The following is a 16256-nucleotide window of genomic DNA, read 5'->3' on the forward strand; positions in this document are numbered from 1 at the left end:
TGCAAGTTTTTAAGTACTATGAAAACAAACTATTAATGCTTTGCTGAAGGGCGCAGCGAGAATGAGGCTTAGAGCGCCATATTAACAGTGAGAAATATAAAAACCTAATCAATGTGTCAGCTTCATCAAAAAAGTTGACATTCTTTTTTCAACCTAAAAATTCAAAGATATTGCAAAAAAGCCCACGCAGCTAAAACAACTCTAGCATTTCATACTGTTTGTCATCATCAGTCTCACAACTCGATGACCTGCACAGCTGGTTTAATGCACAAATTATTTGAAGATTCGGAAATTGTAAAAAATATTGCAAGTTCGAAAACAAAAACTGAGACAATAATAAATCAGGTAATAGGCTCCACACTGTTAATCAACTGGTTAAATCATTAGGTAGCGTTTCATGTTTCGGTCTTTTCACAGATGCTAGCAATCACGTTTTGTAGAAAAAATTTCAGATTGTTTTTTAATACTTTCACTGGAAGGCTGGTGGTATCCAAACTAAAATTCTTACGTTAGATAACACACCGAATAAAGCCTCTAAAACACTCAAACATATGAATTGTTGTCTTAGTGTGTTGCTTTTGCTGGAGATAATGCTAATGTAAATGTAATGTTTTGGAGGCATTAATAGAAAAGTAAGCAAAAATTTAATCTCTTATTTGAAGGAAGTTTTAAAAAAAACCGTTGGTGGGTGTTGGATGTTTTCCCATTGGTTTGCACAACTGCATACAATATGGAGCAGATTTAACAAAGATTGCTGTTGAAACTGTTGTCTTGAAAATATTCAAATATTTTTCTATGTATACAGTTAGAAAAGAAGCTTTAAAGGATTTATGCAAATATGAGGACATTAGTTATCATCAACTATTCTACCACTCTAAAACTAGATGGTTAAGTTTTGTTTCCAGCTATTGAAAGATTGCTGATGTTATTTGATGTATTGAAAATAATTTCTTTTCTGTAGATCAACCACCTGTTACGATAAAAATATTTTTTGAGAATGAATTTTCAGAAGCTTATCTTTGATTTTTGCATTCCTTGATGTTTCTCTTTCAAGTAAATATTGCAGCAATTGAAAGACAAGAAACGTCAGTTTTAGAAGATATGAACCTTCTTCACTCTACCGTGGAACATTTAAAAGACTGTTTAAATGAAAAATTCCAATTCTTTAAAGTCATAGATATATTAGGAAAGGCTAAAAAAAGTGATAGAGATGAAGATTATAAATGCTTTATGGCATTAGTTAAGCTAGTTTATGAAGCATGCATTCTTTATTTAGAAATGTGGTTGAAACCTTTTTATAATTTTTGTGCTTTGGTTGAATGCATTTAAATAAAGTAAAAGACAGCACATTTGATGACATTTTGATATGCATTTTACACCTGAAAGAAAAAACGTATCATTTCAGATGATGTACAATTGTTTGACCAATACTGTTCTCTTAAACCATTTGTGCAAGGCAAAAATGAGCAGTTTTTTGAAATACCCTTGCATGAATATTGGGTTTTATTTTTTAAGACTTGTCCAAATGCAAGTTGCTTCTCAGAGATACCTAAATTTTGTGATGTATTCTTCTGTATTCCAGGACTCAACGGAAATATTGAAGCAGTATTCTCGTTGGTTTGTGCTCAATGGAAAAAGGAAAGAAACAGACTCTTTAGTTGACTCTGTGAATTGTATCGTTCTCATCATCGTTCATCATCGTTTTATATATATATATATATATATATATATATATATATATATATATATATATATAAAACTATATATATATATATATATAAAACTATATATATATATATATAATATATATATAAAACTATATATATATATATATATATATATATATATATATATATATATATATATATATATATATATATATATATATATGCTCAAGGTTTAGAATAAAGATGTTTTTTTATTTTTTCTACTTGGGTATTATAAGTTACTTATAAGTTGACCGTTTTCTTCTTTGATCATTCTGAAGCTTGACCGATCTTACGGTAATATACAAATGCAGCTGAGTTGGTCTCGGACAACTTGAGGTACCCCTGTATACCTTTGAGCTAAAATCCACAATAAATTTTTTATGTAGCGATCTGATGCAGCGAGCTTAGCTAGTGTTGATGTCCGCGAATCCATATCATTTTACAAATACAATCGTCAACAATAAAAATGCATTTGACTCTTCCATAAACTTGCTAAAAAGTTCCAAAAGACATTGACTGCACATTGATAAATCCAAAACGAGGATGTGACGAAAAACCTTTGATTGTGAACAATTTTTTCATTATTTTTGTATGCCTCATTGTATCTAATGGTTGGGCATATCAAAAATATTAAAGCGTCTGGTTTCCGATCAAGTAGGTGGAGCATAAGCTCCGTTTTTCCTGAATTTGTTGCTCCTACAATAAGGAGATACCGTTCGATTGTATTCTCCATCTATTAAAGATTAAGTTCTTTATATACATGTAAGACTATTCTCACATGTATAGATGTAGCTTATGTATATGTAGCTTTATATTTAAAAGCTATCCAAAATTATGTTCATGATGAAAGAGAAGTGTCAGTTAGCGACTCACTGAAAGAAGGAATTCGAATTTGCAATGAACGTGACATTGAATTTGAAAGACGTTAAAGAAGAAAGAGATAAATGGATGGCGAAACATCGAGAGATGCTGATTTATCAGCTGAAGAAGAAATTGTAAAAGTTATGAAAGGAACTGTCGACCATCAATTCAAAGAATTAAAAAGTAGAAGCGTTCTTTTGCAAGAAATTGATGAAAAAATCTTGATATGGAAGGGTTGTGTTTTAAAAGCAAAACAAGCTACCTGAAAAAGCGGCGTGAAAAATTTGGGGAAGTCTACAGTTCTGATGTGGATGGGCAAGAACTATATGAAGAAAATTTGAATTTTAGAACGCTGTTAACAACCCGTGCCAAAAAAATTTCAAACCCAGAACAATTACTTTATTTTATAGTTCAGTATGAAGATAAAAATGTTTTCCCCAATATGCGCATAGCATTGCAAATATTGCTGACAACTGCAGTTTCTACAGCCAATTGCGAAAGATCAATAAATTTAAGTTATACTTTCATATTTGAGAGCCTCGGTGAGATAAATTGATTATGTGCTTTGCTGAGCATAGAATGAGAAATGACTGAAGAAATTGACTTTGATAAAATAATTAAACAAATTGCGTCAGCTAAAGCAAGGAAAATAAATTTGTAATAAAACAATAATTATGCTAATTATGCTTGGGGAAGAACAGAAAAAAGTACAACGTATAATCAGTTTTGCAAATCATTCGAAGCATTTTTTTATTGAAATGAGAATTCTAAATATATACGAGTTAAATGTATTTAACATTTAACTCATATATATTTAGAATTCTCATTTCAATAAAATATGTTATTATTTCTTGAATATATTTTAAGAAATTATAACTTTTTAAACGAACCTTTTTGTCAAGCAAACTTTAATCAGTTTTGTATTACCAATTGAGCGCCACACCTTTGAAATAAAACTGTTTTGCCAAATTTTAATTTTGTAGTACCTTTTCACTTTTTGCCTTTTTAAATATAAACTAAAAAACCTCATTCTTTCATTAGATAATTTATTGAGTTATTAATTGTACCAAAAGTTAAAAATATATTTTGGTCTACTTTTTTATTGTTTATATACATGTTTTCGTTTATAGAAGTTTATTCTTATTTTGTTTATTGTTCTTATACTTTTTACTTTTAAATTTATATGTTGGTTCACTCTAGTATAAAATTCGGATGAGAAGATCCTCTTGATCTTTCTTCAGATACATTGCAGTTTTGTAAAAGTTTTATTTTTTGTTTATCTTATACTTGTTAAATGCTTATTTAAGGTTCTGACAACAAGATCCTTGCAATCTTCTTTCATATACCTTGTTTATATTTGTTATATTTTCTATCATTGTAATTTTATATTATTTGTTTTTATTATTGGTTATATAAAGTAATTCAACAACCAACAAATGTAAATCAAAAAAAGTTGTAAACTTTGTCCAATAAAGTTAAATTCTGGCCCACTGTGCCCCATTGTAAAAATTCGTCATACGCCATATTGTGACGCAAATCAAATAAAACCCGTAGGGTGGGATTTTTTCTGTTCCATAAGTCTAAAATATGTTTAATTAAAATATGTTACTAATTAAGCAACTAGTAAGATAAAGCCAGGATAAAAAATTTAAATAAGTTTTGCATTATTTTGAAAAGGCTGCAAAAATTATTATACGAAACTTGTTTAAATTTTATTTTGCGGGATATGAAAAAATTAGATAAGCTAATTGGTTTCTCGCGTTGATATCTCAATTTTGTGTTTTATCAATTCGAACCAAATGTAGCAGGTTAAACTAATTTTTTTTTTAATATTTTTTAATTATCTGTGTTACTTGAGTCAGTTTAAGTTCTTATTTGGTACGTATGTATGTATGTATGTATGTATGTATGTATGTATGTATGTATGTATGTATGTATGTATGTATGTATGTATGTATGTATGTATGTATGTATGTATGTATGTATGTATGTATGTATGTATGTATGTATGTATGTATGTATGTATGTATGTATCTGGATATGCATGCGTGTGCGTTTGTATGTGTATGTGCATATTCATAAACCTTTATACAAGAAGAGTAGCATTGTACAGATGTATCACAGAAGAGGTAACATTATTACAGAAAAAGAAACAATATGAAATTACATTATTTGATCAATATTTATCAATACAATAAAGATCAATACGAAAAAAGTAACATCCTAATTATTTATACTTTACTGTTGACCTTGTACATATACTTTAAAGAAGAAGAAGAAGAAAAAAAAATGCAACACGTGGAGAAATTATTCGTAAATATAGAAAACGGAGTAGAAAAACTGGATTGAAATATCAAAAAATAATCATTGAATGAAGATTACTTGACCATATATTTTGATTTTAAGAAAGTGAAATTTATCTAAAAATCACAGACAAAAGTTGCATGAATCGTTTGGAAGGCTATTTAACTTCGTTACAAGCACCTTTAACCAAGCAACTTAAAACTATAACGAAAGAAATGTCTAAGTTTCAACAGCGGTTCTCTGTGACAAGACCTTAAGGTCTTCTTAGAGTGTCCGCGTTCTTTATATAATAAGTTATTAGCAATTTTCTTTTTCTTATAGTACATAGTTGTTTCAGCTAGAAAAATTCAAAAAACTAGTTCAAAGTCAAGATCAGGTTTTTAAGCTTAATTTCAAAGTGTTTCGATTTTCTAGATTGCAGATTGATTCACTTTTAGATATTAGTTTATTGTATAAATAAAAACCATGATATAGAATAAAAGAGTTTTGTTTTTTTGACAGGCTTAAGGTGGTACACCACCAAATATTCTAAAATGCTCAAACTTAAAAAAAAAAAAAGTTTTATATCAATAAAAATTTCATTAATTTAGAATGCTATTTTATACTTCATTTTACTTTGTCTCGATTACTTTGCCTCGAATTTATCGATAAACATTTATTCGTTTTCATTGGTTCATTCAAAACACGATAACTTGAAATATATTAATACAACATACATGAAATTTTTTACATATGTTCTAGACATATCAGGTAAGGTATTGACATTTGGATTTTAAGATTTCCAAAGTACATAAAAAATTATATCAATTTTTTTACATCAAGTAAAAAAAAAATCTTTTTTAGACCTTAAAATTAAAAAAAAGGAAAATTAGAGCAGAACTCAAAAATTTCGAAATGTCACCCCTAGAATATAGTATAGTAAACATTTCCTGAAAATTTGAAGTGATTTGCACTTCTGCTTCACAAGATATCATGTTTACAATCGGACTATGCTTCGCAAAATTTGAAAATGGAGAAAAACTAAAAAATTAAATATTCTTGTCATTCCTATATAAACTTTTTTTAAATAGTTAATTTATCGAATTTTTAAATAGTTAATTTATCGAATTTTTAAATAGTAATTTATCGAAAAATTAAAAAATAAGTTGGAAATAAGCTTTTTATATTATTAATCTACAATTAATTCAAATTGTCAAATGAGCGAAATATCAAAAATTAACTTTTTTTCAACTTTCAGAAAATATTTGATGTTGTACCACCTTAATAAAGTTTACTTTTTCTATTGTGTTATACACAGATTAACATTATTCTAAAAAAACTTACATTATTTAAAAAAAAAAAATAACTTACAAAATGATTTGGTACCTGACTAGTATTTTATCATAAACGGTATATTTTTATAAACGTTAATTTGATAAATATCTAGTTCATTTGTTGTTTTCAATGAAGGTTAAGTATGTGTTGATTTTTTTAAATGGTAAATTAACCTCAAAGCGTATTTTTGACCTCCTTAGAGAACTTTTATTTTTGTTATATGTGTACTCGCTCAAGCTATATTTGCGTATAAGAGCTAACTATGTATAAAAGATAACCTACGCTTTATTTGAACATGAGAAGTTAGGATTAATGTATATTAAGACTAATAATAAATTAAAGAACACATACCACAGAAAACTAAGACTGTTTTCTTCGGACATGCGCTATCCAGGTATTATAGAGCTCAATCAAAATGTAATTTGCATATTAAAAGTAGTTATTGAAATAACAATTATATGTTTTTGATTTTAAGTTACCATAACTGTTATGCAAAATATTTTACATAACCATTTACTATTCCGCTAATTTCTTATAAAATCTGCTTTAAAAAAAAAGAATTCTTACATGACGTCAGATTATGAATATAAAAATATATTGAATATTATTACGATTATGAGTGGAAAAAAAAATGTTTTTGCTAAATAATAATTTTTGGGTATTTTATTTAATAATACATCTTGCAAAAAATCAAGGTTATTTTGTTTTTATTTGTTTTTTTAACACATAAATTGAATAATTTAAAGAACTTAAAGAGTTAATAAGTCGACTAGAGTTTTAAGTAAAGTTGAAAAATTTTAATTAAAATTTTGATTTAAGAACGAATTGATATTCAAGAGGTAAAAACTTGTGCAAGTGGCTCAGCTGTCTTAAAAATTCCAATGCCTATACAAAGCAATTTATGGCCAATATTATGGACAAAGGATGGTAACACCCTTGCAATTGAATCTCGACACCATTTTAATGCCAGTGCTCTTACAATAGTCGACGCTACTCCAAATGATGGAGGCATATATTGTGCACAACTGCTAACAAATGAAAGAAATTTTCAGTTTTATTTCAAGTTAATTATTGCAGGTATATATATATATATATATATATATATATATATATATATATATATATATATATATATATATATATATATATATATATATATATATATATATATATATATATATATATAATTGATTTTTTGACGAAATTAAAAAAATAACTACCAGATTTTCACTACTAAAGGTTTCATGCGTTTAGCAATCATCAGGTCTGTCAGGGTCAGACCTGATGATTGCTAAACGCATGAAACCTTTAGTAGTAAAAATCAGGTATATATTTTTTTAATCTCGTTAAAAACTCAATTATATAGCTCTGATATCATTCATCGAGCACTCTTGCTGAATATATGCTCACAGCAAAATTAAACTTATTGATATTTATATATAAATATATATATATATATATATATATATATATATATATATATATATATATATACATATATATATATATATATATATATATTTATATATATATATATATATATATATATATATATATATATATATATATATATATATATATATATATATATATATATATATATATATATATATATATATATATATATATATATATATATATATATATTATGTATTATTTTATTTCATTATTATCAAGTTTATAACATTAATAACATTATAAATAATAATATTTTAGTTATGTACAAATTTTGTATGTTAAGATAGTAGGTTGACGTCACTTACTCCTCGAAAAATTATTGTGGCAGTAGGAAGTAATGTTACTATCAAAATTGAAGCAAAACGTCACGGAAATTTGGCGTGGACGTTTAATGGAGATTTTTTAAATGCTAACGCCGAAAGCAATTATTTTAAGTTTCTTGATCCTCGTGATTTCGATATAATTAATGGTGGTGTTCTTTTTATTCAAAATATTCAAAAACGTCATAGTGGCGTATATTTAATGGCATTTAACGTCCAAGGATGTGAAACTACCGTTACAACCCAAGTAGAAGTATTTTCCACAAAATTAGATAGTATAAACGGTAAAAAATGTTAAAAACTTACATTACACTATTTAGCTGCAAAGCTTGAATGTTGTATACAATGTATATATATATATATATATATATATATATATATATATATATATATATATATATATATATATATATATATATATATATATATATATATATATATATATATATATATATATAATTCAACGCCTAAACACTATTTAAAATGTTAAAGAAATTACTTTAACATATAATAATAAACTCAATAATTTTTGTAATAAACTTTACTTATTTATAATTTTACTTCATTAATTCCTAACTTTTTGTTTTTAACGTAAACTTACTTCAACAAGATCGTAAATCTGAAGAGTTAATTTATGATCGGATTCTTTCTGTTAAATCTCAACCGATGTTTAAAACAAGTGTAGGAATGATTGTTATTATAATAGCAATCATCGCCGTTACTGCCGGCGTCTCAAGTCTAATAACTTTATGGTGTCTTGGATTGTGCAAACTACTAAAGAAACATTGGTACTTTTTGTTTTTCATCTGATTCTTCGTTAAACTTTTACTAAGTACATTTTTAGTTACGCCTTTATTTTTTTAGCTTTTTTTTTTATAATTTGTTTTTTTAGGTTAAAAAATAGTCTTAGTCATTTTTCAAAAGAAATACCAAAAGATCACGTGCTAAAGCGCGACCAACTAAATGAGGTTCACAACAGCAACACAAATATAAATTTTAAAAAGTCAGCAACAAGAGCTTTAACAAACTTTGGCATTAAATTTAATAACTATTTTGGGTCTGTTAGAAATAAGTTAAACAACAAAAACCAGGGTGGTTATAAAATACTTGATGAAGAAGTGGATTCGGATGATAATACGAATGTGCAAGTTGATATTGATGGACTCTCTAAAACCAATTCGTTTTATAACTTAAGCTTTACTGATAATCTAGATTCTTCTCATATCAATACAAAGCATGATTGTAATACTAATAAAGAAGATGAAGATCGTGAAAAAATATCTTCTTGCGAGAAGAAGAAGCTTGTTAAAATATCTTCTTCTTTTTCTTCTTTTATTCAAATAAATAAAAAAAAACATAAAGAAAATATATTCAACACAATAAGATAAATTTAAAAAAAAAAACTTTGTTTCTTATTACCGTTTAGCTAATCAAATTTGTAAAAAAATTAAAATCATTATAATAAATCCTCACAATGTAATTTTTTATCCTTGCAGTGTAGTTTCATATCTATGCGGTGTAATTTCGTATTTCTGCAATGTAATTTCTTATCTCTGCAGTGTAATTTCGTATCTTTCCAATTTATTAGGTAACAATCTTTTAGTTCTTTTTTAATCAATTAGATCAACTATTTTTTATTATCACAAAAAAATTATGTTATAATGTTAAATAAAAAGAAATTCTAAACTTTGTAAACTAGTGGCTTAAAATTTGATCTTTTAATGATAAGTTTTGCTAATAACGAATGAATATAATCCGCAAATTAGTTCTAATTGTCAGGTTGGTACTTTTTTACTTTGTTAATGTTACTTTTTTGAGCTAATTCAAAGTGCTCATATTACCAAGTGGTCTGGGTACTATGAGCACTTTTGTTATTTTTTTAAAATTTCTGTTTTTTAAAAATAATTTCGGGTGCCCAATGTTGCTGCCCAAAAAAAAATATTCTAAATCAGGATAACGACAACCAAGTGATGACTCACCTTCGGAAATCTTTTTTTACTAAATATAAAAAACTTTTATAATATTACGCAGCAAGGACATAATTATTGTATAAAATTACCACGCAACTGTGTGTCTGCAAAAAAGTATATTTTAGAAGTAATACATATCAAGGCATTTCTTTTAAATATTGTAGCCTGCTTTGTGGTTTATAAAGCTCTTTATTTATAATAAAAGTTTTTAATATAAAGAGTTAAATTTGTTTTTTTCAAAAATAATTTGACTTAAATTATGATTTTCATATCTAGTGTTACTAACATATTAAAGAAAATTTTTCAGCATACTTTTTTTAATATGTTTTGCATTTTTTGTTAACAAACTAACTTAGTAACGGAAGTAGTGTCCATATGTATTGCAATTGCACACTCATGTCCGGATCAATTATTATTGGTATTAATATATTTGAAAGAACAGGTTTCTGATCCAAGGCGCATTTATCACTTCTAATTTATAATACAAAGTTTAATTTAATTTTTTTCAAAAATAATGAAACCAAAAATATCTCATTTTCCTTTTTTTTGGTTTGACAAAGACAGTAAAAAGCTATTTAAATAGCCTCATAAATTAGTAAATTTGCTAGGTTTACAAGTTTACTTTATATTATTTTTACAAAGCAGCCATCAAGTAGCCCATTTATGTTTTTATAATACTTTTCCCAAATTTTTTTCATTATACTGTCCTTGGTAGCAACGTTCAGAGTCCAGTATATCTTGATAAAAGCGTTCGTCTTGCAGTTTTGAGGAAACTTATATGCTCTCCTTGAATTTATTGAGATGAGTGTTAAGGATATGATATTCTGCAACCTATTATTGCATAACTCTTTATGGAAATCTGAACCAAGTCCACATAGTTTTCAGCCTTTTGATTACCCAGCAAGCCAAAAAAGTAATTGCAACAAAACTGTTCCAAGTTGATCTCTATATTTTGTTTAAGCTTGTGACAAGTTTGCTTGGCAAAATCACATGTTTGCTTCACAAAATCTTTATTTTCTTCTTCTAATGAAGGAGCTATCTCTAATCTTAATTTTTGAGAGCTTTGGAAAAATATCTCTTACTTAACAGGTGCTGACTTCTTGTCAAGAGTAATGATTGCCTTATGAAGCTTAGCTTGATGTGCAATGGTGGCATAGGCACTTTCTGAGTTTCTATCAGAGGAAACCATTTTAAATTGCTCTTTGATCACAAAGAATTTGATCCGTTATCGCCAGTCCTTTTCTTAGTGTCATAAGTGTTCCCGAGGTAATGAAAATATGGAAATTTTGTGAAAACGCCTTGATAATTCATAAGAAAACCATTTTATAGTCTATAATGATCTTTTATCCGTTGTCGTCATACTTCAAGATATTCATCAATGTCTTTACACAAAGAGGTTTTTTTAGATACATAGAATGAGTCAATCTACGCATATGTAAGGCCACTCTATGATATGTATATGTATACTCTATGTATAGCCACAACGTCTTGGCACAGGTTTCCTTTTTTAGAGACATAAAGTAAGCCACTGAAATCTACGCTTAGTTGTGTCTGTGGTTAAAAACGGTTTTGATACCTGGGTTTCTGATTAGATTGTTAACATCTTTCTGGTTAAAAAAGTATGGGTTTCTCTCGCCAAGTTAAAAAACAACAAAATCTCCATTATCTTAATTGCTGTCAAACTTCTTAATGATCAACTTTTGCCTAAAGATGGCTAGTTCCTATATAGGAAAAAGCAGATCATTTAGGGAAGTTTTGGAAGTTTCTTGAAAGTTTTAGAATTTCAAGCTCAGAAGATTTTTGTTGTATTGATATAAGTATAATGATCATTAATTCAAATAATCTTTACGGTCTTATCACAGAGCACCACGGAAGAGCGTTTAAAAGGAAGTTTGCGCCTTCTCTCTAACTTAATGTTATAAAACTTATCCAGAGGTAGCATTAAACCACAGATCTCTAGCTCTTGAGGCAACCGCGCTAACAACTGTGCTACGGTTGTTCGGCTGTATCGCTGTTAACTGAGTATGAATGTAATGGTAAAGAACTGTTTCCATCGCGTGGATAAAAACAATTTTTGGTTGCTACATTAAAATTGCCAAATACTTGGCCATTCTGAAATTTTTTTTTTTAGAAACATTTATTTGTCATTTATAAACATTTTACAATGTTCTTTTTTTATAATTTTTATCAATAAAATTTAAATAAAAAAATTGTTAATGGCAGGAGCAAGTAAAAGACAGAAGTCATCAATCTTTCTACAGTTCTCATCAATCCCCTACAGTAAACGTAAAATATTTTTTACAAATTTCTCATTGTATAAACTTACAAATACTCGTTATATAAAATAAAATAATGCATAATTACAACAAGAATACGACAAACTGCAAAAATTAAATATATACAGTAAGAAATATAACAAGATTTTTTTTTCACTTAAAAAAACAAAAATTGTTTGTGTCTGTTAATTCAAGTAAATATTGTTTAACTATATTTTTAAAACAATTTATTGAAGTTATACTCTTCATATTTTCATTAAGAACTATGTTCCACAAGCGAGGTCCTCCATATGAAATTGAGTAATCAGATGTTTTAAGAGTGACTTAAAATTATGGATAGAGCACCTCGTTAAGTATTTATAAATAATTTTTAGAAATCGGTTATTAAAGGATTTTGGAAGCATGTCATTTTGATATTTAAACACGAATAACAAGTTTTGGAGCACGTTTATATGTACGTCATAGACATTAAGAGCTTTAATTTCCCGGAGTAACGGCTTGGAGTGGGTGTATTTATGCACATCACATATAGTTCTATTGGCTTGTTTTTGCTTAATATATATATTTTTTAATGCTGAAGGGCAAGTACTTTCCCAAGCAATATTACAATAGCTTATGTAGCTATGGATAAAAGTGTAATATAAAACTATTAAACATTTTTTACTAAGTAGGTGTGTTGTTTTATTCATAATGCTTATAGTTTTAGAAATTTTGTTTTTAGCCTAATTTTTCCAACTAGGATGTTCATCAAATATTATTCCTAAGATTTTAAGTGATGAAACTCTGTTTACTATATTGTTAGTTGTTATTAGCTGAGGAAGTTGCAGAGGCAAGTCATTGGATTTAGACTGGTGATGAAATAAAATGTACTTAGTTTTAATGATATTCAAAGAAAGTTTGTTTGATTTAAACCACTTATTAAGGTTTTACAGCTCACGATTTACTGTAAAGAAAATTGTTTTTATATTGGAATAAGATTAAAAAAGATTAATGGTATCAGCAAAAAGAACAAAACTAAGCATGTTTGAAGATAGGTAGATATCATTTACGAAAATCGGGAATGGTAGGGTGTTCGAGGATAGAGCCTTGGGGAGCTCTGCGGCTTTTTGTTTCTAACTTTGTACACATTGAATCATAAGATACTCCTTTTTTTCTATTTTAAAGGTAATTTTGAAACCATTTTAAGTTGCAATTTATTACTCGATATGTTTCTAGTTTGTACAAAAGAATTTTATAATCAATGTCAAAAGCTTTTGACAAGTAAATGAACAAGAGGAGAGTATAACTTTTTTTAGCAAACCCATCCAGAATTTGACTGGCTAAATTAGTTACTGCATGATGTGTTGAATGCCCTTGTCGAAAACCAAACTGTTTGCTGTATAAGATATTATGTTTTTTAAGATAACTATACAGTCTGTTATACATAATACCCTCAAGCAACTTTGGAAAACAAGAAAGGATAGATATAGGTCAGTAGTTAGATGGTATAGAATCGTCGCCATTTTGTATACAGGGACTACTCTTGCTATTTTCAATTGACAAGGAAAAATACCAGTTGTTATTGAGAGATTGAAGATAAACAAAAGAGGTAATTTAATAACATCAAAAACAGCTTTCAGAACATTAACATTAATATCTTCAAACCCGGCACTTTTATTTATTTTAGGCGCATTAAAGGATACCTGAAGTTTATTTAGAGACAGTTTCGACTCTTGCATTACATAGTGTGTTTTTTTTAAATAGGATTGAAATGTTTTATTTCCAGGAGTTATATCTGCTGCTAATTTTTTTCCTATGATTATAAAAAATTTGTTGAAGTTTTCAGCTATTTCTTTCTTATCAAATATTCGTTTGTTCAAGTTTATTTTTAATCTATTTGGAATAGTGGCGTTTTTTTGCAATTATTTTTTCCCGGTAACTTCTTTAATAACTTCCTATGTCTTTTTACTATTTCCTATTGAATGTTTTAAGAGGTTAGAATAATAACTTTTTTTTATTTGCTTTTTTATTCTTTTAAAACAAATTTTGTACTTTTTGCATTTAATTTCATTGTTATAAGCTTTATTTTTTTAAAAGTTTTCATGCAACCTTTGTTTTCTTCTGGATTATTTTCTAAGACCATTTGTCTTCCACGGATTATTAAAGTTTTGGAATTAGTTGTTTTTTTAAGTTTTGGAAAGGATCTTTCGTATTGTTTAGAAAACAACCGTAAAAATAAGTTGTATGCATCATTAGCATCATTGCACTCAGTCAAAAGATTCCAAGCAATTTCTGATAATAATTCTTGAAATTTTATTATTATTTTTTTTTATTTTCTATTTTTTTTTAGGTGCTCCCAGAAGTATATTATCGCGGAGCACCGCAGGAGAGCATTTAACTAGAGGTTCACGCCTCCTTCCATACCAATGTCGCTCATTGGGCTACAGCCGGCGTCGGACCCGGGACCTCTGGGTTCTGAGCCAGAACTCTAACCACTGCGCCACGGCTGCTCTAAATATTTATAATAGATTGGTTTTTTATTTGTCTTAGATATTTTGCGAATATATTTTTAAATTCAGGAATTAAAGAGTAGTTGATATGAAAATTTGGAAAATGATCGCTGATATCAGTTTTTAATATTCCACTTTTGATTTGGTAAGTCATGGCAATATTAGTGATAATGTTATCAATAAATGAAGAAGTATTTCATGTTACGCGCGTTGGTTTGTTAATTACAGTTATTAAACTGTTCTGAAGTAGAGTATTTACAAACCGTTTAGCGTTTCATTCAGGGAATCATTATTTATTTTTTGAATATCTATGTTAAAATCACCAATTAAGTAAATATGTTTTTTAATGACTTTTAGCAATATATTTTTTAAGTGCTTCAAAATTACCATTAGGTGGTCTGTAAAATTACCATTAGGTGGTTTGTAAAGAGAAGTTATAACAATATTTTTGGTTTCCTGATTAATTTCCATTGTTAACGACTCACAATTAGCGTCATTGACACTCAGGTTTAGTAATTTCTAAAAGTAAAAGAATTAAGAATAAAAATACATATGCCCCCGCCAACGCTTTTCTTTTTCAACTCAGCCTTTTCTAGTAATTCATTAATTATCTTGGTGTTTGCTCTTAAATGTCGATAACAATTTGTTCTTGCTGTTTCAATATAATCGCCATCTCACCTTTGTATTCTGAAAACATTGCTGCAGTTTCTTTTTTATATTCTAAAAAAATTTTTTTTTTGCATTTTTTAAATTTTAACAATTGTGTCTGCCATATTTATCAAACTTTTCTGTTATTTTATTTTTTCTTCTTTTTTTTGTAAATAATATATATGTTAATTGTTAATAGGTATATATTATTATAAAAATTTGTTTAAAGATTAAACTTTTTTCAGCCTTATAAAAAAAAACACGTCTGCTTACTTCCGTGCGCATAGCGCTTTTTAAGGTATAAACATGGTGTGTGTTTTTTGTTTCGTCTTTCGCTTGATATCATTCACCGACCATAAAAAAACTTGATCCAGATAACAGATATGATATTTTTTGAAATTGACAACTCAAACAGAATTGAAAGAGGAATAATTGCATTTGCAATTGTTTTCAAAAATATCGTTGCGCCTGAGAAAACATTCTATTATTTAAAGAATTTTAGTGTCTGCGTACAGGGCATGCGCAAGAATGTATTTAGTTAATTGTTTGTAATGCTAAGTTTGTGAGTTAATTGTTAATTTAAATCGCGCTATTTGTATGTTAAATGTTTTTGCAATCGCGATTTTAGATTTAGAGGGGTCAAAGTTTATGTTTTAAACTACGAATTTTGTATGTATTTGCTCTTCACTTCAATGAAATGATAATTACTGCAAAAATTAGTAGTAAGTTAATTATTTGAAAGTATAAGTTTATGAGTCATCATGGCGGAAAAAAAGAAACCTTTGGGTTTCCTTTATATATAAAATTTTCTATATAAAACGCATATCAGATATAGAGACAGAATACAAGCAAAGATATTGATTAAATTTTTATATAGATTTTTATAGATAGGATGAACAAGAACAAT

General features: G+C 27.5%; 1 protein-coding gene across 1 annotated transcript; it reads left to right on the forward strand.

The window, feature by feature from the left end:
* Nucleotides 1-6742: 6742 nt before the first annotated feature.
* Nucleotides 6743-9401, forward strand: LOC136091276 (uncharacterized). The gene is made up of 5 exons (XM_065818618.1): nt 6743-6883; nt 7008-7265; nt 7930-8250; nt 8577-8754; nt 8859-9401. The coding sequence occupies exons 1-5, from the start codon at nt 6820-6822 to the stop codon at nt 9352-9354; spliced, it is 1317 nt and encodes a 438-aa protein (XP_065674690.1). The 5' UTR covers nt 6743-6819; the 3' UTR covers nt 9355-9401.
* Nucleotides 9402-16256: the final 6855 nt, after the last annotated feature.

This window comes from Hydra vulgaris, chromosome 15 (genome assembly GCF_038396675.1).
Source record: "Hydra vulgaris chromosome 15, alternate assembly HydraT2T_AEP".
Classification (NCBI taxonomy): domain Eukaryota; kingdom Metazoa; phylum Cnidaria; class Hydrozoa; order Anthoathecata; family Hydridae; genus Hydra; species Hydra vulgaris.

Coding starts and splice junctions, on each gene's coding strand:
- LOC136091276 (XM_065818618.1), top strand. CDS start 6,820: ATGTTTTTGCTAAATAATAATTTTTGGGTATTTTATTTAATAATACAT. Junction 6,884..7,007: donor ACATCTTGCAAAAAATCAAG/GTTATTTTGTTT, acceptor TTTTGATTTAAG/AACGAATTGATATTCAAGAG. Junction 8,251..8,576: donor AAAATTAGATAGTATAAACG/GTAAAAAATGTT, acceptor TACTTCAACAAG/ATCGTAAATCTGAAGAGTTA.